Here is a 26,322-nt window from a genome sequence, read left to right as displayed (position 1 = left end):
TAAGTTTTAGGACTTCCAGTTCATTTATCCCATTTTTTAATTTGCCATTTAGTCCTAAACCTTTTGACGATTTACCAATGAGTCATTCTAGCTAATTTTAGCCGGAAATCGCTAAAATAACAATCCAATTAGTGTTGACCAACATTAGCATAGACGATTTTTGCAAATTTTAAAATTTTTCCTTTTCTTTTTTCCCTATTTCCCTACGCCGGTTACCGGCTACAAGCGAGGGCATCCTGGCCTTGCCTGTGGCTAGCGGAGGGAAATAGGATAAATAGAAAAAAAAAAAAAGGAAAAAAATTAGATGTATTCTTAAAAGAATTGCAAAAATTATCCATGTCAACGCCGGTCTGTCACGTAGAACGGTTGGCATCCGTGTCAGCGATCATCGGCCAAAATTAGCCGAAAGAATTATATTGGCAAATCGTTAAATGGTTAATGACTAAATTGGTTAAATAAAAAATTTAGGACTAAAGTGATACCCATACAATAAGTTTAAGATTTTTTTTGATAATTTTCTCGTTCAAAGACTATATTAAATTAATTAAAAGTTCAAAAATAATATTGCAAATACAACAAAAATTCACAAACCATGAATGTCAATTTCACTCCCGTTTCACATGTAGAAAGATCTTTCGAAAAGTCACGTCAAGGCGGGGACCTTCAGTTGCCAAGAGTCCAAACCGTTAATGTCAAAGTTATATGTCTAAATTGGCCAAAAGAGAGTGATTTATCTCTACAAAAAAAGGGACCTAAATTGTCAGAGCGCAATTGATGGGGTTTACTTGTTTGATCTCCCTCTCCCCCACAATCGATCACAATCATGACTTTTGCCTCAACTTTCCATCAATAAGAAGGAATTTCTCTATACAGACAGGAAACTCCCTGACCCATGTATAATTGAAAGAAAATATAAAAAAATAATCCACATTTTAAAAAAGTGTTCATTTCTCTTTCTGGAAGCAGACTGCGGTAAAAAGAAGAATTCATTTCTCTTTCATGAGAAATTTAATTACTTTGTCTTATTTCAATTATTTAATAGCAGGCTAGTAGAATTTGTAGGCATTCTAGATCATCTTGACTTTTGCGCATCTAACGCGCATCTTAACTCTAATGGTGTCCAGACATTACACTAACCTTTTCATTAATTTTTGTGTTAGAAAAAGTCCCGTTTCGAAAAATTGGTATACTTTAGGACGATTAATATATCCTAATTGACTTTTTTGAGCACTCTCTTGGCAATCTCCTCTTCCCCGCAAGTTTCATTCTTTCACAAGCCACAGCTTGATCTGCTTAATTTGTCAAAGTTTAGTTCAACCACCATCTGAAGCGGGTCCTGTTTTCCCTCCCTTTTTTCCCTCCCCCTCGTTGAAGTATCATTCCATTTCCTACTGTAATCAGCTTCACCAGATATAAGCGTGTATTTATGAGCTCGCGAACATGAACTTACTAGTTACCATTCTAGAGTGAAGTTTTCCTAAGTGATGGAAGAACTTTTAACCCTCATGTGTAATATAAAGCTTTGTGCCTCTTCTTATTGTTCGAGGGTTTTGGCACTGTGGGTCGTGCTTCTACATGGGTTTGGATGGTGCATGGCCATCGGTGGGGAGGTAAGCTTGGGCTCGAGATTGGTGGCTAGTGAGGACCGAGCTTGGGTTTCAGATAATGGGACTTTCGCTTTTGGTTTTGCCACTGCGAATGGACGAGGTGACCGGTTTCAGTTGGCGGTTTGGTTCGCGCAGCTTCCTGGTGATCGGACCCTAGTTTGGTCAGCTAACCGGTAAATCGAAAGTCATCGTCATTACGCCTTTCCCATTAGTAAATGCCACTTGGTATAATGAAATGTTTCTGCAACATATAGTTTTGTTCATACATTCACAGGAATGCCAATGCTTAAAGAATTGCCATTTTCTGCATACCTCTTGTCCTTTAAATAGTCGTCCACTAGCTGTACAAGATGTGAATATCAATTATGCATGCCATGTTTCTTGAGATGTAACCTGTTTGTGTTATTCTACGACAGATGATTGTAGACAGTTTTTGGTTGAATATGTTGTAAATTTTACCTAGCAGTAGCAAAGATGAAAGGTCTAGCCAAAGTCTTCTCATAAGGTGTGCTGTATATTCTTAAAGTGACTTCAACAAGACCAATGGTGGATAGTTTTCAAAGCAATAGGTGCTCGAAGAATTTCCTTAATCACTTGAGGCTTAGGAAAGTAAGGAGTAGGGCCAGAGATGAAGAAAATCTTTCCGAAAGATATCGGATTTTGGAAAAGTGGCTAGCAAAAGCAGGAAATCATTGGATTATATGATCAATCATTAAGACTTACCCAGAGTCCTTAATTCTTAAAACTAAGACATGGACATGATAACGGAGTTACAGAGGTTCATAGAATTCTCTTGATCAATGAAAGCGGCTTGTCTAATTCATGCCCCATTTGTTCTTTTACTGGTTGTAGAATCAGAGTTAGCTTGTCAAATCTACTTTTTGTACATTCACTGCATTTCACTTGTCTTGGAAAGTTCTCAGTCTGGTCTCTGACTTTGATAATGGAGGAGAGCACAAAATTCTTTCTCCATAACTAGTCTTTACAAGAGCTTCTGCAGGTGTATATAGTGAATTTAAGCCAGCCATATTCATTCTCTCTCTGTTACTGTCATCTCCTTATAGAAACTCCCCGGTCAGCCAAAACGCGATCCTTGAGCTCGACACCACGGGGAACCTTGTCCTCCTCAACGGCACCACCACCGTATGGACTTCCAATACCTCCAACTCCGGTGTGCATTCAGCGACCATGTCTGAAACTGGCAACTTCATCCTCTACAATGCCACCGACCACATAGTATGGCAGAGCTTTTCGCATCCAACCGACACTCTCCTCCCTAACCAACTGTTAACCATCTCTCTCGAGCTCACCTCGGCGACTTCTCCTTCACATGGCGGTTACTACACTTTCAAAATGCTTCAACAGCCGGCATTGCTGAGCCTCGCACTCACATACCACTTGCCTGGAAGCTATGATTCCTCCCCTGAATTTTACTCTAACTACTCTTATTGGACCGGACCAGACATATCCAATGCAACTGGCCCAGTGATAGCGGTACTAGATGAGGCGGGAAGTTTTGGGATTGTGTATGGTGATTCAGCCGATGGAGCGGTCTATTTGTACGAAAACAATGGCGATGATGGAGGGTTACCTTCAGCTGTGAACCGATCGTCTCGGGCTTCGGTTCTTCGGAGATTGATTCTAGAGATGAATGGAAATTTAAGGTTATACCGATGGGATAACAATGTGAACGGTTCTAGCCAATGGGTACCAGACTGGGCCGCCGTTTTGAATCCTTGTACTATAGCTGGAATTTGTGGAAATGGGATATGCAATTTGGACAGGAGCAAAACGAGTGCTACTTGTTCATGCCTGCCAGGAACTTCTAAGGTTGGCACTGATGAACTGTGCTCAGAAAATTCTTCCCTGACCGGGAAATGCAATTCAGAAAATAGAAATAAAACATCTGAGTTTAGAATCTCAGTGGTTCAACAGACAAAGTACCATTTCTCCGATCGTTCTGTCGTAGCAAACTACAGCGATGTAGCTACAGTTTCAAATTGTGGTGATGCTTGTTTATCAGATTGCGAATGCGTTGCTTCTGTTTATGGTCTAAATGAGGACAACCCTTACTGTTGGGTACTTAAGAGCTTGGAATTTGGTGGATTTGAGGACCCCAGTTCGACCTTATTCGTGAAAGTCAAATCCAAAGGCTCGGCATTCATAGATGGCCACGAGAAAGTAGTGATTCTTCCAGTTGTAGTTGTCATGGCGGTTCTCATAGGTCTACTCTGTTTATTGTTGTACTACAATGTCAACAGGAGAAGGTTGCTTAGGAAAGCAATGGAAAGTTCCTTATTTACCTTGTCCGGTGCGCCAATGAATTTCACTTACCGTGACTTGCAAATTCGCACCAGCAACTTCTCGCAGCTAATTGGAACAGGTAAGTGCCAATATTGCTAAACTTTATTTATCCTGGCCAAACAGCAAAGGAAGCGGAGGGTAAACAGGATTTGGTCTGTTTGAGATCCGAGATTATTAATGTAGTCTATACGGTGTTATTTGCAGGGGGATTCGGAAGTGTGTATAAGGGAAGCCTTGCAGATGGAACTCTAGTCGCGGTGAAGAAGCTTGACAGGGTTTTACCTCATGGTGAGAATGAATTTATAGCCGAAGTGAACACCATCGGTTCAATGCATCACATGAACTTGGTTCGTTTATGCGGATATTGCTCTGAGGGTTCACAGAGGTAAAAAACCATCCCCATGAAGTATTTTGAGAGCATGGAAAGCTTGATTTGCATAACTTTGCATACCAGTTAGTGAAATAAGCCCATGTGCTCATTTGACTTTGTATGTTTAATTTAGTTATAAAGGAGAATCCTGACTAATCAACAGAAACTTTCCATTTTTATTCTTCTTGATTGCTTGATTGGTAATGGACAGGCTTCTTGTTTACGAGTTCATGAAAAACGGGTCCTTGGACAAGTGGATTTTTCCTCCGTTCAGCTTGCGAGACAGATTGCTAGATTGGCAAACCCGCTTCCACATAGCCATCGGGATGGCACAAGGGATCGCATACTTTCACGAGCAGTGTAGGAACCGGATCATACATTGCGACATTAAGCCGGAAAATATTCTACTGGATGAGAATTTCTGTCCCAAAGTTTCGGATTTCGGGCTAGCTAAGTTGATGGGGAGGGAGCACTCACATGTCATGACCATGGTAAGAGGAACTAGAGGCTACTTAGCTCCAGAATGGGTTAGTAACCGGCCTATCACAGTAAAGGCCGATGTCTATAGTTATGGGATGCTTCTTTTGGAGATCATCGGAGGACGGAGGAACCTGGACATGTCTTTTGACGCTCAAGACTTCTTCTACCCTGGCTGGGCTTTTAAGGTACCCTCTCAAACAAGAGAATTAATACCGTTTCATGGTGTTCACATTCCTTTTATAGCAGACGTTTGCATTCTTTCTTTTCGGATGCTTTCGCTATAATGATCCTGTCGACGTCCTTGCAGGAAATGACAAAGGGAACACCAATTAAAGTGGCGGATAGACGACTAGAAGGGTCCGTGCAAGAGGACGAGCTAATAAGAGCATTGAGAGTCGCATTCTGGTGCATTCAAGATGAAGTCTTCATGAGACCTACAATGGGGGAAGTGGTGAGGATGCTAGAAGGCTCGATGGAGATCAACTCGCCTCCAATGCCGCAGACTGTACTTGAATTAGTTGAAGAAGGGCTAGATCAAGTCCACAGGGCAATGAGAAGAGAATATCATCAGTTCAGCTCTTCTACTATCACCAGTCATCTATCGTCTAATGCTGCATGCAGTTACTCGACGATGTCGCCCAGATAATATAGACAAGATTAGAGGAAAGAGTGGCCAATCAAATGAGATAGATTCTTCGCAATTTCTGCGAGTATGGCTGAATGTCAAATCGCAGGATGGAACTGTCAGAATTGATCCAATTCTAATCCTCCAAAAGATCGTTGATAAGTCATAGCCAACCCGTAATGATCAAGTATGTTTCCTTTATGCCTATGCACAATCCTCCATCAATCGAAATGCTTAAGATAAACACTTAAAAAAGACATACCATACACTCGTTAAGAAAAGCCAGGTAAATTAACGTTTAGGTCTCGAAACCTCATACAGCTACGACTCTATGGCAAAGTCATTCAAGTTTAAACGTCTTCGCTGTTGAGGCACTGTAACCAGAGAGACCGTCATGATACATTGACCGTAAAATGACGCCAGCGTATTTCTTTGAACCTTGAGATTTGGAAGAACTTTCGAGGTAAGATCGGCTGCAGGCACAAAGCCCCTGCCAGTGGCTTGAGGCGCGGCTCCCGGGAAAATCTTGCTAGCCGGAATGGCCGAAGTTCACTGTTTCCAGGCTTCTTCAAGGTCGGCCACATCACCGGGAATGTACTTGCATGGCGGATTGTAATAGAACTGAACCCAAACAAAGTCCAACAGTCCTGTCTTCAGGGCATTCCCGATCCATGCACCAGGGAACAGACATTGTGGAGCGGCAGTCAAGTGCATCTTCTTATTACCGCGTCTGCTATACCCGGAAAGGTACGTCGAGAGATCATCCCGGTGCTGGTTCATGCCTCCTTCAATGTCGAAGCTGATGCCATCCAGAACCGCATCTCCAAGCGGCCGCGAAGAGGACTTCCCTCCCAGGAAATTGTTCCAGAGATAAGTTGCGACCCTCATAGCATCCTCGGCCGCAAAGAGGACTTCCCTCCCAAGAAATTGTTCCAGAGATAAGTTGCGACCCTCCTAGCATCCTCGGACGAGGCTAGCGTATAGCTACCAGCGCCTCCGATACTGGGCTTGGCACGACTTTATTTCAGGACTCAGCTTAGTGCAAGCATTGACGGATGGGTCGGTTTATCACCGGAGTTCGGCCATTTCCAAGTTCAGCAAGAAAACCTATGTTAACAAATTCATAGTTGCCGGTCGCACAAGTTCCGGCCAGAGAGCCTTCATTCCCGTTTCGGCCCGAACAAAGCATTAGTTCCGGTAGCTAAATCAGCATCTCTAACCACAGAAATGCCAAGGAAATCGAAAACTTAGAAGCCATCTAATGAAGACGGATGGTAAATTTTTCGTGTTTTCTTGTAACCTAGAACAGACTGTTATTCTTACAGTAGATTAAAAACGGTCACTTAATCATTTCTCTTATGTTAATTTGCTTTGCTTGCACTTACTTAGAGAACTGAACCTAGAATTGTAAAGCTATGTACATGTACTTGATATACAAGAGCAAAAAAATCTCAATCTTATACTTATCTTAAAAATATTTACTAAACGAACACTGATATCATCTTCTGTTAAGAGAGTTTGCTCCACTTAAGAAAATTTCTAATACATGAAATATCCCCGTAACTCAATACACGTAGTAGAAAAAAGGTGTTACAACTGTCAATACGATTTCGACCAAAAAAAAACTGTCAATACGATGAATTATTAGAGAGATTAGGGTGATTAATGAACAATTGCATTGATGTGTGTGTGTATATATTTATAATATATATTCCATTTTCAATGTGGATGATCTTCCGCTAAGTGATGTCACGGCGTGGACCTTCCGCTGCCAAGAGTCCAAACCATTAATGTCAAAGTTAGGAGTGATTTATCTCTACACGAAGAAGACCCGAATTGTCAAAGTTCAATCAACGTGGGGTTTGCTTAATTGATCTCCTAATCCCACATAGGGGTATAAAAGGATTGCGGAGATGAATCGTATAATGTTTTAAAAGATATTATTTATAGTTCCAAACTACACCGTGCTCTTTTCATTCTAAAAAATAAAGATGTAAAGAATTGAATTTAAGAGATATTTTCCATTTTCAAGTACACGAAAGGAAAAATCATATAGATTTAGTACTTGTGTGTTTTGAATACTTTCCAATTTCCATGTATATACATATGAAAATAATAATGTGCATACCTTTTTCAATGTACACATATTTAATTTTTATACACCTCTTTGCTCCCTATCGAGTGTCGAGAGAACAAAAAAACATCTATGACACATCTGATACATTTATCATTCTTTTGGAAGAGGGTAAAACTAACGGGCCAATTAATGTTGGTTGTCTCAGTTTTGTTAATGGATTGCATTCTTTAGAAAAAGATATAATCTTTATAAATATCATGAGGCAAAATGATATGTTATGATATGTTACTCAAGTATCTGCATACATTGCAGATCTTCTGTAATCATAAAAAATGAAAAAAAAAATTATGTTTTCTAATAAATGATATATTGTCACCTAAGTATTACAATTTTAGTGGTTGGTGATGTTTGTTTATTTCAAAGAGTTATAAGGTAATGTATCTCGAATAAATCTTAAAGTCTTAACTCATAAGAAATCTCAATAATTTTCTGACTGCAAAAACTTTATTCCAATATATGTATAGGTTAAAAATGTTTTTAAGCCGCGGTACGTGACCAGTGTGAACATAAATCCATGCGAACCATTTTTCATGCAGATCAAAGTCAGAAATACGTCAATTTCTGGGGCTCTGCCTGCTCTTTCTCTCGTCGCTGACACGCCATTATTGTTTGAAGACCGTAGAGATTCAAACACGTACCCCCCAGGTGTCCTACACATGTCCCATCCTATCCAGAAGCCGAAGCCGACCACTTGATCTGCTTATTTTTTCAAAGTTTAGCTCACCCACCACACTGCACGTGTCCTGATTTCCCTCCCTTTTTTTACTTCCCTCGTTGACCTCTCATGCCATTTCCCATAATGATCAGCTTCGCCAGATTTGCGTGTGTATATATGCGCTCACGAACGTGAACTTACACCGCTTTAGAGTGAAGCGCTTGGCTTGCCAGCTTCCAAACACAGAAGCTTTTCCAAGTGAAACAAGAACTTCAACCTTCATGTGTAATATAAAGCTTTGTGCCTCTTCTTATTGTCCATGGGTTTTTGCATTGTGGGTCGTGCTTCTGCATTGGTTTGGATGGTGCATGGCCGTGGGTGGTGAGATAAGATTGGGGTCGAGATTGGTGGCTGGTGAGGACAGAGCTTGGGTTTCGGATAATGGGACTTTCGCTCTTGGTTTTGCCGCTATGAATGGACGAGATGACCAGTTTCAGTTGGCGGTTTGGTTCTTTCAGCTCCGCGGCGATCGGACCCTAGTTTGGTCAGCTAACCAGTAAGTCCAAAGTCTGTCATCATTACGCCTTTCGCATTAGTGGATGTCACTTGGTGTAATGAAATGTTTTCATAATATATTGCTTCTGTTCATGAATTCACGGGAATGCCAATGCTTAAAGAGTTGCCACTTTCGGCATACATATCGTCCTTTAACCAGTCGTCCACTAGTTCTACAATATGTTGATACACCTTACCTAGCAATAGGAAAAGTAGGGAATCGGTGGATTATAGAATTAATTATTAAGACTTACTCAGAGTCCTTCAACCTTTTAAACTTACACATCAACATAATGACGGAGTTACAGTGGTTCACAGAATTCTCTTGATCAATGAAAGCTGCTTGTCTAATTTATGCCAGATTTATTCTTTGTTTAGTTCTAGAATCAAGAGTTAGTGTGTCAAATATACTTTTTGTGCACTCGCTGCCTTTCACTTGTCTTGGAAAGTTATCAGTTTCTGGTCTCTGACTTTGAAAATGGAAGAAAGCGCAAAATTCTTTCTCCAACTCTAGTCTTTACAAGAGCTTCTGCAGGTGTATATAATGAACTAAAGCGAACCAATTTCATTCTCTCTCTGTTACATCATCTCCGTATAGAAACTCCCCGGTCAGCGACAACGCGATCCTCGAGTTCGACACCACAGGGAACCTTGTCCTCCTCGATGGCGACACTGTCGTATGGATTTCCAACACCTCCAACTCCGGTGTGCAATCAGCGACTATGTCTGAAACCGGCAACTTCATCCTCAACAGTGCCACCGACCACATAGTATGGCAGAGCTTTTCACATCCAACCGACACGCTCCTCCCTAACCAACCATTAACTGTCTCTCTCAAGCTCACCTCAGCAACTTCGCCTTCACACGGTGGTTACTACACTCTAAAAATGCTTCAACAGCCGACATCGCTAAGCCTTGGACTCACATACAACTTGCCTGGAAGCTATGATTCCTCCCCTGAATTTTACTCCAACTACTCTTATTGGGCTGGACCGGACATCTCCAATGTGACTGGCCAAGTGATAGCGGTACTAGATGAGGCGGGAAGTTTCGGGATTGTGTACGGTGATTCATCCAATGGAGCAGTGTATGTGTATAAAAACAATGGCGACGATGAAGGGTTGTCTTCAGCTGTGAACCGATCGACTCGGCCTTCGGTTCTTCGGAGATTGATTCTCGAGACAAATGGAAATTTAAGGTTATACCGATGGGATAACGATGTGAACGGTTCTAGCCAATGGGTACCCGACTGGGCCGCTGTTTCAAATCCTTGTGATATAGCTGGAATTTGTGGAAATGGGATATGCAATTTAAATGGGAGCAAAACGAATGCTACTTGCACATGCCTGCCAGGAACTTCTAAGGTTGGCACTGATGAACTGTGCTCGGAAAATTCTTCCCTGACCGGGAAATGCGGTTCAGAAAATAGAAATCAGACATCTGAGTTTAGAATCTCAGTGGTTCAACAGACAAATTACTATTTCTCCGACTATGCTGTCATAGCAAACTACAGTGATATAGCTATGGTTTCAAAGTGCGGTGATGCTTGTTTATCAGATTGCGAATGTGTTGCTTCTGTTTATGGACTAGATGAGGAAAAGCCTTACTGTTGGCTACTTAGGAGCTTGGATTTTGGTGGGTTTGAGGACCCCAGTTCGACCTTATTCGTGAAAGTCAAATCTAACGGCTCGGCAACTCCTGAAGGTAATGCAAGAGGATCAGGGGGTTCATCCGGAAATGGCCACCAGAAAGTAGTGATTCTTCCGGTTGTACTTGTCATGGTGGTTCTCATAGGTCTACTCTGTACATTGTTGTATTACAATGTCCGCAGGAGGAGGTTGCTTAGGAAAGCAATGGAAAGCTCTTTATTAACCTTGTCTGGTGCACCAATGAACTTCACTTACCGCGACTTGCAAATTCGCACCAGCAACTTCTCGCAGCTGATTGGAACAGGTAACTACTGAGTGTAAAAACTTCTTTTATCCTAGGCAAACAGAGCCAAGGAAGCGTAGAGGAAACCAGCTTTAGTCTCTTTGAGATCGGAGATTACTGATGTAGTATATACCATGGTATTTGCAGGTGGATTTGGAAGTGTGTACAAGGGAAGCCTTGCAGATGGAACTCTAGTCGCAGTAAAGAAGCTTGACAGGGTTTTGCCTCATGGCGAAAAGGAGTTCATAACCGAAGTGAACACCATTGGTTCAATGCATCACATGAACTTGGTCCGTTTATGCGGCTATTGCTCTGAGTCGTCGCAGAGGTATAAAAAACCATCCCCATTCAGTATTTTGAGTGCATGAAAAGCTTGACCTGCATAACTTTGCATACAGGGTAGTGAAAAAAACTTGCGTGCACATATGACTTTGTATGTTTAATTCTCCATATGGAAGAATCCTGACTAATGAACCCTACTTTCCATTTTCATTCTTCTGGATTCTTTGATTGGTAATGGACAGGCTTCTTGTTTACGAGTTCATGAAAAACGGGTCCTTGGACAAGTGGATTTTCCCTTCGTTCAGCTCCCGAGACAGATTGCTAGATTGGCAAACCCGCTTCCGAATAGCCATTGGGATGGCACAAGGGATCTCATACTTTCACGAGCAGTGTAGGAACAGGATCATACACTGCGACATTAAGCCGGAAAATATTCTACTGGATGAGAATTTCTGTCCCAAAGTTTCAGATTTCGGGCTAGCTAAGTTGATGGGGAGAGAGCATTCACAAGTCATGACCATGGTTAGAGGAACTAGAGGCTACTTAGCTCCGGAATGGGTTAGTAACCGGCCTATTACAGTAAAGGCCGACGTCTATAGTTATGGGATGCTTCTTTTGGAGATCATAGGAGGACGGAGAAACCTGGACATGTCTTTTGACGCTCAAGACTTCTTCTACCCTGGCTGGGCTTTTAAGGTACCCTCTCGAACGAGAGAATTTATACTGTCTAATAGTGTTCGCATTTCCTATTATAGCAGTTCAGCACATTCTTTCTTTTCATATGCTTTTGTCATTATAAATCCTGTCAACCTCCTCTTAGGAATTGGCGAAAGGAACACCAATTAAAGTGGCAGATAGACGACTAGAAGGGGCCGTGCAAGAGGAAGAGCTAATGAGAGCATTGAGAGTCGCATTCTGGTGTATTCAAGATGAAGTGGTCGTGAGACCGACGATGGGGGAAGTGGTGCGGATGCTAGAAGGCTCGATGGAGATCAACGAACCTCCAATGCCGCAGACTGTTCTTGAATTAGTTGAAGAAGGGCTAGATCAAGTCTACAAGGCAATGAAAAGAGAATATAATCAGTCCAGCTCTTTTACTATCACCAGCCATCTGTCGTCTAATGCTACTTGTAGTTACTCGACGATGTCACCTAGATAATATAGACAGGATTAGAGGAAAGAACGACTGATCAAATGAAATAGATTCTTCGCACTTTTTTTTGCAAGTATGACTGAATGTCAAAGCGCAGGTCAATCCGATTCTAGTCCTCCAAAAGATCGTTGATAAGCCGTAGCTAACCTCAAATGATCAAATGTGTCCCTTTTGCCTATCCACAGACCTCAATCAATCGAAATGCTTTAGATAAAAGAATTAAAAGGATATACCAATTACCAAATATCCGTTAAGAAAACGTAGGTACAATGATGTGTGGGTTTCAAAACCTCATATAGATATGACTCTATGGGATCATCATTCAAGTTTTAAACGTGGCCTTAGATAGAGGCACTATAATCGGAGAGATTGTCGTAATACCTTGACCACAACATGATGCACATTTCATATTTGGAAAAGCGGGCGCCCTACCATAAGAAAGCTGCACACAGAACGATTACATTTGTCAATCCTGGACTTGGTCATAGTCAAGCCTTGCTGATTCCCACCCCTGACCATATTCATTTCACTCTACGTTCTCTACATTTATATATGATTAATAGTTCAGATTTCATCATGGTTGCGGTTCAATTTACCAGGTGATCAACCGACTGGTAAAAGAGAAGGATGGATAAACAGAAAACGTGAAGTAGCATTGTAAGTGTACAGAAATCCCAACTATTATGTACATTGCAAGGCAACCGTAACCATTGGAAGAATTATTCAAAGCCTTTACAGAAAAATGCGATGTTCCAGGGAACAAAACCTTGATTTCCATTATGCTAATCCTCGTCATCATCAAACACGACCCTCAATCTTCTCCCACCAATAGCCTTTTTGGCTATAGCAGTAGAGGGGACGTCATCACCTGAATCTGCCAACTCAGTATCCATTTTCTCTGGCGGTGCATCATTTGCTTGTTTGATGGGTGAACCAAGATCGTCATTGACGCTGCCAGTTATTTCAACTTCAGAAGTGCCCCTGGAGTTTGAAATGTTCAAGAAAACGCTATTCTGACCCCCCTTGGCTTTAACATTAATGGGCCAGTTTTGTTCATCCCTGGTGCAAAAGTTTAATCTGCTTGAGAAAATAATCCAAGACAATTTGACCCGAGCAGGTCAATGCAATCCACATTCATGCAAAATATGATGCAAATTACACTATTATCATGATATTATTGGCAATTTCATCTCACAAAAGCCAGCCATAAAAAATTTCATTTTCTCTGTTCCAAGACACTTCAGTGGGTCAATATTCAGCTCCATGTAAACTGACAGAAATCGATAGTTTGAGATCATACATAGCAAGTACACAATATATGTACATGAATAATTACATACACATACATAAATTTTATTGCTGATAAGTTAAGGCTCTTAGCTGATGGCTGCAGTCAATTATAAACAGAAGAAGAAAGCCAGAACAGTACTTTAGAAAGCAAAAAGTGTCTTCTTTGTTAACATACCCTTCTGCAGAATTTTCAACCATTGCCCCATCACTCTCTCTGTCCAAGAATGTCCCCTCTGTCAACGTTATTCTGATGCTCTCATTTTCAAAGCTCCTGATCTTTGACAATGCGGTGAGTTTTCTACTTCTATGAGCAAAGAGCATGTCAGAAGTATGTCTGTCTGTGGGCATGTGCGTGCACATATCTAGAATGACATATGCAGAAGAACAAAAACCTACAGTCTCCATATATCTGCTGTGGAAATGACGAGTCTTTAAAACTTAAATACTGTTTGAAATGTCAAATTTTATTTCTAAAGGTTCAGAACACAAGTAATGAGAAAGATATTGTGCAGCCATCTGATTAGAAGGAAGTGCACTTCAAGATTCACGTCTACGGAAACACATTACTTGTATGTAACTTTCTCTTTCTCATGAGACCTGCGCTAGGGGTATTCTGCTTCTAAACTGAGTGAAAATGGTCATTTAAAGTCCACCCCAAATGGTTTCCAAAATGCTTTAATCTTTAGGTTGTAAAGGTTGAAAGACAAGATCATACTACTAAAGTTTTGGCACTACTGAGGAGAATCTTAAAATAACGCTTAAAACTGAGACTAAAGCAACCACAACCTACAGCTTTCGTTAGAAAACTTACTTCATGACAGAGCTCAATGTTTCGTCATCAGAATCATCTTCCGACAACCTTCCTTCAATTTCTGCACTCTGCAATTTACTGCTGAAGAGTTTTTTATTCTCCTTGTTTCTTCCCCTGATGGCACGTACAAATTTCGGATAATATTAATTATCTGTTGCTGTGGAAGATCTCTCAAGCTGACAAAAACCTTATATCACAGCCGTGCGAAAATATAAGGCAGGGAAGATCAAGATTCCAGAATAAGATGTGGCAGGTTCCTCTTAGAAAACAAAGCTATAAACATGACGCCCATTCCAGCCATGGAATGATGTTAGATTAGACAGAAGTAGAGGAAATGCAAAATGGGTGGCAGTTTATATCAAGGAAACATGTGTAACAATCCAACCTATATAATCAATCCAGAAAGACTACCAACCACAGATTTCAAGTTGACTAATGGTGCAACAGATTAAATGCATTGGTTTTCAAGACCAAAATGCAGATGAACGAAAAACATTGGACTTCTCTTCAGATCATATTGGAAGCATATCAGCAAGTCCAAAATCAGAGTCAAGCATCCTCTGCCTTATCAGATTTGTGACTGACTATGGTTTGAGGGGCTGAAATAGACTCGAGACCGGACCACTTTCCCCGGGACTGGTATGAGCTGCCCGGTTAAATCCAGTATTTTGAACAATGCAGTAGACAAATAGCATAGCTATTGTAACAAACTTGTTTTGTTCTTTAAGAATGGCAAGCAGTCAAGCACCATGTACGTAACACCTGGGGATGCATGAAGGGAGTAATAGAGTCAAATTACCTCAGCCTCAATGATAGCAATGTCTCATTGTCCGAATCCTGCGTTTCATCAGCAGAATGATCACTAAGATTCTCATCTCTCAAATGCAAGGTGGCTTCAACCTTTTTCTGTCGGGGAACACGTAAACCGAGTTGTTTGAGTTTACGAGCAATTTGTGCAGGTGTGAATATTCTATCACCATCCAATGCGTTCGCAATCATATAGCTGCACCTTTTATGATCCTTGAACCTGTTTACCACATACCTTTTAGCATCAGTGATGCAAAGGAAAAGGACAATGTCCTAAAAAAGTGGAGAGATGATGATTGGACAAAACTCACTTCTCGAACAAAGCTCTAATAGCTGCCTCCTGATCTTCACTTAATGCACGTACTCTTTTTCTTGCGTGCCTGAAGCAAAACAGAGCATCAGCATTTCACATACCACTCAAAGCTCTCTATGAGCACATCCTATGTTATTACCATGGTTGCAAAGATAAAATCCTATTAAAGAAGAAAAAAAAGGACCTATTTCACCCTTAATTAAACAAGGGCAACTTCATTTTTATTAGAAAAATAAAAATAAAAGCAAAGGCATACTCCTGCTACTATGCCTCTTATCCTATTAATGGCATCTCTCCTCTTCTATGATGATGGTGTATGCTTCTTTCTTGAGATTTTCACAATCTTCTAAATGAAGAAACCGGGGATTTGCGCAACCTCATATTCTGAAGGAAAGATTGATTTATGGGAACCAAGAAACATAGACAATATATTTCTTATTTTCTAAAGGGAGTTGTTGTGGACCGACCACATAAACAGGGTACCAAATTCTGACTGGACAAAAGAAGCAACTAGAGCTTACTTCTTTGCTGGACTGACATAGCGTTCAAGGCCCAGCATTTCAATGTCTTTATAACTCGAGTGGCTCACGAAACAGGAAAAGAAAAATCTCTCTGTAATTGACCATACATAAGGCAATCAACTTTTCTTTATAACACAAGCATTCAGATAGGTGCTTACAAAGGTAGCCTCGTTGAATGATCTATCAAATCCTGTGACTTGAGAGACAAACTCCCTCTTTCCTGTGCATCTTCCCCATCCTCGGGCTGACTGGGCCTTGAAGTAGATTCCTTATTGTGAGGCATTCTGTTCTTTCGGGCAGTTCTCAATCCTAGTTGCTTAAGCTTGTTACCAACTTGAGCAGGTGAAACTTTACAATCAGGATCTAGAGCCTCCGCAATCAGATGATTGCATTTTTGTTCATCTTTGAACCTATAACAAAATTAAGCAACACAAAACACTGAGCAGTATGAATGATCACTTCATCCTTTGGTAAGGCATGAATACTGTTCTCAAGCCATATGACCAATAAAACAACATGGATCCACTATCACAGCACTTTTGAAAGAGGTTATCTTTCTTTTCTTTTCAGAAAATAAAATGATCTGACATTACTATGACACTCACAAATTATTAGTAAGGAGCATCATTGTACTGCTACTTACCTTTCATAGAGATCTCTAATTTTGGAGTCTAGCTCATGACTAAGAACGAGTCTTCTCTTTCTTTTAGAAACCTTGCCACGGTCATGGTCCAAGGAATTTCCACTGCAATAGCCATTCCCACACTTAAAGCAGGAAATTCAAGGGGTAATTGGGTATTATATCTTCAAGTTAGAAAATGTAGTACCATTCAAGTTTCTCTTTCCCATCAACGTCAATGGGTGAACTGGTGATTTCTGGTGATTCATCAGAGTCTGCATTGTCTCTGGAAACATGGAGGACATGATTTATATAATATTGACATTGTAGCAAAAGCTTGTGATCGCAAAAATCATCAAAATAAGGAGATTACAACAATAAATATAATAATGAAAAGTAAAAAGTGGCTATCTGGATAATTCATGTTTCAGGTAATATTCTCGCAGAATGTATAGTGCAAGTGAGAGATTTAAGGGTTTCTTACTTCTGGTACCCTAAGTCGTGACTTATCACCACATCAGCTTCATCTTCACCCAAGGCATCTGCTATGCTCCGACGAACCCATCCTGTAGTTTGCATGGAACCAATTTCTCCATAACCATTCTGTTTCTTCAACTTGCGGACCTCATGCAATAAATATTCAGCATTAATATGATGACACTCTTTGCGGGTCTTCCAGAAAAGCACTTCCACAAAAAGAAGGGGTTGCTGTTTCATCTTCCGTAGCATTTTTCTGACTAAGTTGGTCAAAAAGTTCACTATTTCTGTGTATTCCTTGTTTGGAGAAGACCTCTGCTCGACCAATATTTCGTGAAATATAGTCAAGAGTGATAACTGCAAATGTTATAGGACTCTTCAGATATTGAGAAACTTGATGAGTATCCAAAATTCATTAAAAAAAAAAAGTGTCCTTGACCTGATATAGCATTGGAGAAAGCTCGAGATCATCGGCAATCCTACTCAGAATTGATAGTATATAGTGATTTGTGTTGATAGAGTTGCTCTTGTAGAACTTTAATAACCAACACAGATTATGAATGATGTCATTGTTTGCAAAAGCTGATACTACGGTAGACACTTTAAAATCAACTTCATCATATTGAACAATCTGTTCATCACCAGAAGAATCACCAGTACTGTAACAAAGATCGTGAGGAGGATCAGATTTTCTTGAACATAGCAGATTGTTGTCAGTCTTCTGTTGCTCCATGGTAGATTCACCATGTTTCTCTAAAATATCAGCATCGAGAAAAATACCAGTTTCCCCACCATTAGAATCTGCATCTAATTGGCCATCTTGGTGACACTTGTCTCCAGAAGCTAGTTTTTCACCACTAGATATAGCAATTTCATTCTGAACCATAAGACAATCTGCCGAAGGGTCCATCTCTGCTTCTACTTTGTCAGTAACTCTTTTCCCCGTTCTCCTCTTTCTGGATTTTCTGGTAACCTATAAAATGAGTTGGTTGATAATTATATAATACCTAGATAGAGGGCATTTATAAACCAGAAAGATAATCAGTAAACTAAAAGCATAATGCATTTAAGATACAATCTATTGAAATAGAATAGTGAACTGAAAGCATTTAATATGGCATTACAAGCACTATATAAACAATCCCCGCATGCTTGACAAGATTATCAAGACTGCATGAATTCACTCAATAAAAGTTCATGGATGACAACCCTCATAATTTGGCACTGCATATTGGCATCTGATAATACAAGCTCAAGAAACAATCAAACCCTGTTATGTCAGTATCACTGGTCACTTGTGCAAGGGAACTTAAGCATAATGCATGACTGCAAAATATTCTGCATTGGTGTCCCGGTATGTTAATTTTGTGCGTGGGGTGATGCCTTCCTCGATAGAATCACATCCTAAGTATACAGCATGAACAGAAACAGACATCGACAGAAGTTGACAAAAATAATGGATGGAAATAACGACAGACATTGATTCTTCTCTAGAAAAACAGAAAAATTAAATTGGATCCAGCATTGCGCAGGTGGTGACTCTTGCACTCACGGTATGTCAACTCTGAGACTGCCAAAAGAATGAGTCATTGCAGGTGCTTGTGAATGAAGAGACCAAAAATTGATGTCGTAGGTGCGATGAATGATATGCGGCATTTGTAGCATTCATCTACCAGGCATTTCTTATTCCACTATTAAATGAGTTTCTACATGATAACGGAGCCTGCACCTAATTATGTATTCAAAAAGAGATAGGACTCATCAACTTGTCTCCTCCTACAAGAAAGTATAGCACAATGAATCAATAGGTCCAACCGAAATTTATTTGCCACGCAAGTTAAAATTCCAACGAGAAATTAGCCGCTCGTAGTTCACTGCTTAAGTACAAAGATTTTAATGGGAGTTTTCTTGTAAAAGACCAGTGCTTGAGAGAGGTGAGCAGCATGCAAAATTCTATGGCCCTTATCCAATGAATCACTGCACCAAAATTGCCAGAAAAGTGCACATTTACCATCTTGTACAATTGTCACATACCCTTAGTGTTCCGCGATCTTGAAGTCTCTCCATCAACTGCGTGATTGTGTGAATCACTTCTACCAAATCTGCAAGATCACTGATAGAGGAAAAAAGAAAATCAGGGAAGGAAACTTTGATAACTTTTTACACCTGGCAAACCACAATGACAGAAAACCGTGGAAAATTTATGAGAACATTTTACAAGTTTTTGCCAAAAAAAGAACATGTAACCCTGCTAAACTCACTAATACTTAGTACACCATCCTTAAAAATCTCAAGAATATGTCACTAATACTACCGTCCCACTAAAGATCAAAAGTCAGGCAGTCAGTAATCCACCAGCCCTTCTCTGTTAGTATAGGGTTTAAGATATATAAGGAAAGCAGACAAAAGTTAGAGAAAACATTTCAGTTAAAGGTGCTTATCCTCACACTTCATGTAATGTAGATCCACTTTGCATATAAATGGGGCAAAAGTAGTGTTGTCTCAGGGAGATGATTCCTCAGTGTGTAACTTGTCAGTAAGAACTTAGACTCGTCTTCTTTACCATATGACTTGTATGGGCAACATATGTCATCTAATGCTCAAATTATTAGCTGCTGCTTAATGATAGAACTATGTCCCAACCTAAGATAAAATGTTTAGAAAGCCAGTACTAGTAGTAATTTCACTTTGTAATGCAACAATAGCACATATGAAGTAGAAGACCTTCTAGGTTGCTTGTGAACATCGAACGATTTGACAAGATTGAGAAGGAAATGAGTCATTCCTTGATCAGTCTGATCATAAAATAACTTGTAAAGAAGAACCCGAGCAGTCTGAGGCTCCCTCGAATTTTCTGGCAATAATTTAAGCACCAAATCTAGTGTCCAAATCTGCAAAAGAAGACATTTTTAGGTGAATATAAAAACTAATTCCTTCCATAACAGCGCTTCCATTACTATTAGTTCTTTATTAGCGGGAAAACATCAAGTCATGTCAACATCCCCTCCAACATCAGAATGTAGTTTAAAACAGTTGCCAGAGAGCGCAAATACCAAACTTACAGGGGCTCCTTCACCATCTTTTGCACAAAAAACAAATCAAAACCACAACAACGTACAGTCTCGCAGTAAGTCCATCACAGCAGATTAGTTGTATTGTTTCATCCCATGATCCCAGTAGAAAAAGAAAGGCCAACTAAACTATAATGAGATGAGATATTTAGCGTTCCTTCGCAATGAACCCACATGAGGATGAACCACCTCACTCTTACATGCTGCGCTAACTGATTAATGTTGTACCAATTGTGATCCACTACTTATTTTGTATATCAAAATCCCACCATTACATTAATATATTAAGACCACTATCAGATTAGATATTTAGTATTTACTCGGCTGTACTATGTTTCTATCATATTACACAGTTTATTAATTCCTTCAAACTATATACTTGAGCAATTGAGGAGGAAAACTGGTGGAATGATCACTTAAGGATCTTTCCTTTCACTTCTTATGCTGTACTAAGTCCCTGTCACCTTTGAAAATTTCATCTCCACTGCACATCTCTCATACGTATCATCGGCCCCAACAAGTTAACAGTATAAAATTTGCAGGATCTTGAATATGACAATCTTGTTCCCCTCCTAACAAATGTGATCCATGACCTGAGTGAAAATTCAACATATTCACCCAAGCCTCCATCAACACATAAGCAACATAGAAGATGCATGTAGTCAAACTTGTCCTCCAAAAATCATTTCAAAGGGTAACCAAAAAGAAAAAATTACCATAGCTTTCAGAAGAGATCCTGCTGCTGATAAAAACTTGTAGTCTTTTGATTCCTTTAATCCATCAAAGGCATCACGCCACTTTGAAATAACCATCAGAAACATCGATTCATTCATTGATGCAGCAATTGGCCCACATATATCACCACTAAATAGGCTGCTGTCTTCATTGATACAACTAGATAGGGAACTGCCCATCTCTGCATCAGGCTGTAATATAACAAAATATTCATATGATATCTCACATGTATGTCACTGGAGACTGATTACAAAATCTGACCTTATGTATACTGCCCTCTATTTCAGAACTAGAAAGAAGAAATACTAACCATATCTCCTCTCACTTGGAACAATGAAAAAAGCTAAGGAGTGTAGGCAAGCAAATAACAGTATAATGATGCCTATCAAATCTTTACTGTAGAAGTAGGTTTTGTCAACTGCTCACAAGCATTACTTTCCATGGTTGTAGAAGGGTTGACCAAAAAAAAAAAAGGTTGTAGAAAGGTGACCATAAACTTTGCAACAATATCCTCCCACAATAATGTATGCAGATAGAATGACCTTTTAGCTCAAATCTATTTGATAAGAAACCTGAACTCAAGCAAAAAAATCCAAAAAAGAAGCAATGTATAAAGTACAGGTCCAAACAAAGCCCTCGTACATTTGCTCACTTAGAACTTATTCCTCTTTCTGGGAGGTCTCTCACATAATCTCCTTCATTTTGGCATTTCCTCATCTCAAAATTCCCCTTTACTAGAAGTAGTCTACAGCACACATATGGAATTGCCGTCAATCCAGAGAAAACAAACAGAAAAATCCATAACTGATCAGCCCTATACCTCACCTAGTAAACCCGAATAAGAAAGGCATTTATACTCCCAAAAGTACATAATTCAACACATGACCTACCCTAATTTTAAGAGGAAATAGTGCAATATGATCCTCCACATCGCACAGGATGTAGGTAAATATGTGTTTCCAAATTTAAATCTTACCTTGGATGCCAAAAATTTGTGATATTGAAAAGAAGTGACAAATTTTGCAGCCTCAAAGAAGTACACTACATCATTTCTCTGAATATTAAGTTGTTCCCTCTCAATATCCTCACGAACTGACTGCATCAAAACTGATACATGGACTAGATAAGTTTCAGCAATGCATCAAAGAGTGCTAATACAAAATAATGAAAATTGCCCCTTTAGTTTGAAACATACCATTGTAAGCCCCAGATAGAAACTGATTCAAGAAACCATGAAGCAACTTTAAAATGTTATCAGTTGTTGTCGGTATTCTCCCCTGGTCCCATACGATCTTTTTCATTGGACCCCGACAGAACTTATCAGATTTAGAGTATACATCAAGTGAAGCAGAATTAGGCCCTTTAAGAACTGCTTTGGAACCATCCTGCAGGAAGAAAGTAGAGTTTACTAAGCTCAATATTGATATGCGAGTAAAAGAAAAAGTAATTCATACCATGGTAAATCGCTCAAATGTCCCAGAAAAATGTGAATAGCGGCCGCCATATTGTATCCTGGAAAGCCTCCTTTTGTCCTTCTCCTCTTCAATAATCGATTTGAGGCCACTCAAGGAAGTTTTGGCTTCCGCATCCTTCGTGACATTATTGTGAATGAGTTCGGGACATGCATGTCAATCAATTATTTGTAAAGGACACAGAATAGAAGTCTACTCTAAATTTCAGCAAGAGACTCGTTTCAGGTTCTTTATCATGGAACACACAGTCAAATTGAGACACCAAGTATGATCTATGTGGCTTCCATTCTTGTTTCAGTAATATCACACTAATCATATTAAGACAAAATGCTTATTTCTCAGAAAATACAGACTAAAGTTTTAGTACTCTCCTCCACAGTCTATACAGTCCGATGTATCATAATCTGAAAAAATGAGAATAATAGAGGCATACCCACCTTGAGACTATTCAGATGTGCTTTTGCGACCAACTCAGGATCTTGGCCTTTAAATATATAGTAAAAGATTTCCAGCAAAAGCCAATTATCTTGATGAAGGTAGTTGGAAGAACCACCAACATGCTGAGCTACGAGTAAAAATAGATCCATCACATTTTCACGGAACAGAAGCTCCAAAAATCTGTCTCGAAGTGACAATATTTGAGTGGCAAATCCAGCAGCCTTCTGAAGTGCTGAAATGTCCTGGATGGCCAGTAGGTTTCGAAATAAAGTAAGAACGAGCTGCACTAACTTCCAGTCATCCTCTGTGAATACTTCACTGGAATGGATCCATGTAATTTGAACAAAATAAGAGCAAGTTGTTAGTAACAAATGACAGAAACCAAAGCAATCCAAATCGCACGCGCGCGCGCGCACACATTCACAAAATAAAAAGAGGGAAGTCAGTTAAAGTCCTGTACTACCAGTTCCAATATACGAAACACCAGAAGATATGGACTCTGAACCGTGTGCATGACAGTCAATACCGAGTCTATGATATCTCTATCTAAGTTCTTAGACAATGTATGCATAAAACGGATGGAATTGGATGAGTCGTGTCACCTTTCCAAGTTTTCCAGCGGGCTCTCAAGCAGCGAAATAATAACTGCAACTGTATCGCTCATAGAAATTGCAGATTTAAGATCCCATAAATACTCGATCTGTAGCGCAATATCAGAGGACGTGGGCTCAATGGGCATTGTGAGAAACACCAAGACCTTCACTATAGAAAACAAAAAAATTAATAATAAATCATCTCTTCTACTCAGACACGCATTCAATGAACTTGCAATGCAGCATCTGAGATGTCAATTTACCAGTGTTCAAAACCAAGCTGCGATCGTCTTGGCAATGCTCTAAAATGGGTATCAAGTCTTTGGACACGCAGTTCCATTTGCAGACTTGCTTGAAAACCTCTCTCGTCTGTGGGTCATCGCGCCTGAGAAATCTCAGCAGATCCTTTAAATTATCTGGTAACGAGTTGACAAACAGCGGTTTATCTCGGCAGGTGGATAACTACTACATCACTAGCTTACTATGATGGCATGATAAAGTAAAAACAACAAAACATAACGTTTGGACTTCCCTCTAATAAAGGGTGGTCTATTGTTTCTTTTCAACAACGGGGAAACATTCGTGACTGATGAGGGAAAGTGAAATTTGCCGGCATGCTGCGCCGACCCCGAAAAAGAATCAGTGAAATTTTCTAATTGCAGTGTTCTAGCATTTGGCGTCTAGGACGATGCACAGTGTTGGACAAAATTGTGCCTTTCGTGATGTGGAAACGAAAAATGAACGGAAAATACTTCGTTTCGTGTCCTCCATCAACAGAATGATCCAATAACAGAAAAAGGGGGGTCGACGGGGCATCCCCCTCCCCCCAAACCCGATCTGGTGCAATTCTTTAGTGATTATCTGACATAACCTATGATGGTTCAAGTAGAATTTCTCTATTCCGCCTCCGCAGTACCAATATTCCACATCCGTCGCTTGATCCGATGAGCCACGCGTGGGAATTAGACGCAACGGACGGGAGCTAAGCTAAAACATCAACTCAACAGAGCGTCTCAAACAGCAGCACGGCAACAACACTTTCAACCGAGACGAAATCCCTTAGTTCTCCCTTCGGCGCTTCGCATCGCGAAACAACCAAGCAAAAGAGGTCGGGAAAATCGCTGAGGAAATTTTTCGTACCTAGGCAGTGCGAGCCCTTTGAATAACCGACGCGATTGCCGTCGTCGTCCTCTTCGACGACGCCGAGGCCGGCGCAGATCGCGGACAAGCCTTGCGTGTCCATTACACCGCAAAAGCTCCGACGGACGGAGTTCCTGACGCGAGATCAGATGGTGGGAAACCTTGGGTGGAGAACTGGATCGAGGATGAGGGAATCGAGGGGAAGTGAAGTGACAGAGAAATGAGAAGAGTGACGAAAATAGAAATTCGAGGGTACGGGGGCTACTGGGCGCCAAATTATCAGATTTTCCCGCGCTGGACATTGTGAAGGAGGGATGATCGAGTGTTCTTCTGCTATAGTACGGATATTATAACCGCTTACGTGGCGCGTCTCTACATTGCAATTCTTTTATCTAGACTCGTTTGACAAGACTGAAAAATTTGGGAAAAATATTAAATAAAGACTTGAAGTGTCCCGGTCTTTTTAAATAAAAGCGTGAAATAAACTTTGTTTCAAATAAGACTATGAAGTGATCTTATTTTTTCAAATAAAGATTTGAAATAGATCTTGTTCAAAATAAGGGTATAAAGTGACTATGTCATATTTAAAGAAGGGTCTAACTTTCCTAATGGTTAAGGGTATTTACGCTCTTTACCTTTTTTCTTCTTTCTTTCTTTTTTCCTTTCTTTTTCTTTCTTTTTTTTTTCTTTTTCGGGTTTGTTCTTTGCCGGTGGCTAGAAAGGGCTTGGCAAGCCTCACCCAATCTAGTGATGCCATGAATTTTAGTCAAACGTACAATTTCGTCATTGAACTTGTAATTCGTTCAATGTGCTTATTGAATTTTTGGCATATGTTTAATCTAGTCTCTAGACTATATGAAAATGTTCATGTTGTCCTCGTATTTGAATTAATGTGAGGATAACATTGGATATTTTCATATAGTCCATGGATAGTCCATGCACTGGATTTAGCATTTACCGAAAATTCATGGACTAGATTGAACAAATTAAAAATTTGTGGATGACATTACACGTTAGCCTAAAAGCTCAGGGACCGTATTAGAAATTAAAAGTTCAATGATGACGTTGCACATTAGGTTAAAATTCGTGGACCATTCATGTAATTATTCCGATTAAGTATTTCATTATTTACTTATCCCATCTTGTAATTTATTTATTTAACTAAATCTTTTAAGTCTCTGTTAGTTATGGTTATCAAACATTTTAATCTCATCGAGTGCTGAACTGTTTAGTTTTAGCACTTAATCGGGTCACCAAACATGCTCTTAGATCATGAGTTTAAACCCAACTCTTCAAACTTACGTAATTATTCTAATCAATCTCTCCATTTTAAATTCGATTAATTGGAATAGACATATCCATTAGTAGCTAATAAGAGTATGATGCGAAACCTTTATTTTATTGTTTTGAAATAATCAACCAATGCACATAACTATAAATCTCAAAGATGAAGTTTGCAATTAAACCTTGAGCGATAAGATACACAAATTGTGTAACTAAGCTTTCCACGTCGAATCAGCTATCGCTTTAATAAGTATGTCACCGCCAATTAGCTAGATTTGAAGCTGGACAGAGTTGATTAGAAAGTTACGCAACTTCGAGGACTTGATTAGACAGATTACAAGTTGAATAGTTGATTCGAAAAATATACTAGTAAGTAAAGTTTTACCAAAATTGATCCCTAAACCATATACATATTCGATAAAGAAAGAGTTGTGCGCGATTTAGATGCATCCATGGTATCGAGTGAAAATCTGAACACATTCAGTAGCTCTTAAACTTTCAGGCCAAAATCTGACCCAAAAAAAAAAAAATGTCAGGCCAAAAGGAAATAAAGAAAAGAAGAGCTCTTAATATTTATTTTTAACATATTACTCATTTTCAGATCTAACAAGTAGCGACTGACATAATGTAACTCTAATTAAGGCAAAACAC

At 39.8% G+C, this 26,322-nt stretch overlaps 3 protein-coding genes and 1 pseudogene across 4 annotated transcripts; 2 read left to right on the top strand and 2 right to left on the bottom strand.

Annotated features, from left to right (window-relative positions):
• The first annotated feature begins 1,330 nt into the window (after positions 1-1,330).
• LOC115671691 (G-type lectin S-receptor-like serine/threonine-protein kinase At5g24080) lies at positions 1,331-5,587 on the top strand. Its single transcript, XM_030593313.2, has 5 exons — positions 1,331-1,780; positions 2,672-3,990; positions 4,116-4,296; positions 4,493-4,946; positions 5,069-5,587. The coding sequence occupies exons 1-5, from the start codon at positions 1,485-1,487 to the stop codon at positions 5,405-5,407; spliced, it is 2,589 nt and encodes an 862-aa protein (XP_030449173.1). The 5' UTR covers positions 1,331-1,484; the 3' UTR covers positions 5,408-5,587.
• Positions 5,588-5,677: 90 nt separating this feature from the next.
• On the bottom strand, positions 5,678-6,644 carry LOC115671621 (hevamine-A-like; annotated as a pseudogene).
• A 1,730-nt stretch (positions 6,645-8,374) lies between these two features.
• On the top strand, positions 8,375-12,168 carry LOC115671690 (G-type lectin S-receptor-like serine/threonine-protein kinase At5g24080). The gene is made up of 5 exons (XM_030593311.2): positions 8,375-8,734; positions 9,332-10,686; positions 10,813-10,993; positions 11,190-11,643; positions 11,768-12,168. Exons 1-5 carry the CDS (start codon positions 8,460-8,462, stop codon positions 12,104-12,106), a joined length of 2,604 nt encoding a protein of 867 aa, XP_030449171.1. The 5' UTR covers positions 8,375-8,459; the 3' UTR covers positions 12,107-12,168.
• Positions 12,169-12,712: 544 nt separating this feature from the next.
• Positions 12,713-24,558, bottom strand: LOC115671515 (topoisomerase 1-associated factor 1). Of its 2 annotated transcripts, XM_030593107.2 has the most exons (20): positions 24,388-24,558; positions 23,511-23,663; positions 23,257-23,416; positions 22,654-22,972; positions 22,199-22,333; positions 21,940-22,129; positions 21,721-21,851; positions 20,726-20,935; positions 19,663-19,829; positions 18,973-19,051; positions 17,378-17,911; positions 16,946-17,295; positions 16,670-16,747; positions 16,486-16,587; positions 16,001-16,252; positions 15,320-15,388; positions 15,001-15,228; positions 14,202-14,315; positions 13,566-13,694; positions 12,713-13,159 (listed from the first exon to the last, which is right to left on the bottom strand). In XM_030593107.2, the coding sequence occupies exons 1-20, from the start codon at positions 24,488-24,490 to the stop codon at positions 12,883-12,885; spliced, it is 3,780 nt and encodes a 1,259-aa protein (XP_030448967.1). In that variant the 5' UTR covers positions 24,491-24,558; the 3' UTR covers positions 12,713-12,882. The 2 variants fall into 2 exon arrangements, with proteins under 2 accessions (XP_030448967.1, XP_056158902.1); XM_056302927.1 differs by lacking the exon at positions 24,388-24,558 and having other exon boundaries at positions 23,257-23,411; positions 23,511-23,648.
• Positions 24,559-26,322: the final 1,764 nt, after the last annotated feature.

The sequence above is a fragment of the Syzygium oleosum genome, unplaced genomic scaffold (genome assembly GCF_021117445.2).
Source record: "Syzygium oleosum isolate NSW1041296 unplaced genomic scaffold, Sole_v2.1 Sole_v2.25, whole genome shotgun sequence".
Classification (NCBI taxonomy): Eukaryota; Viridiplantae; Streptophyta; class Magnoliopsida; order Myrtales; family Myrtaceae; genus Syzygium; species Syzygium oleosum.
This window is presented reverse-complemented; position numbering and strand designations above follow the sequence as displayed.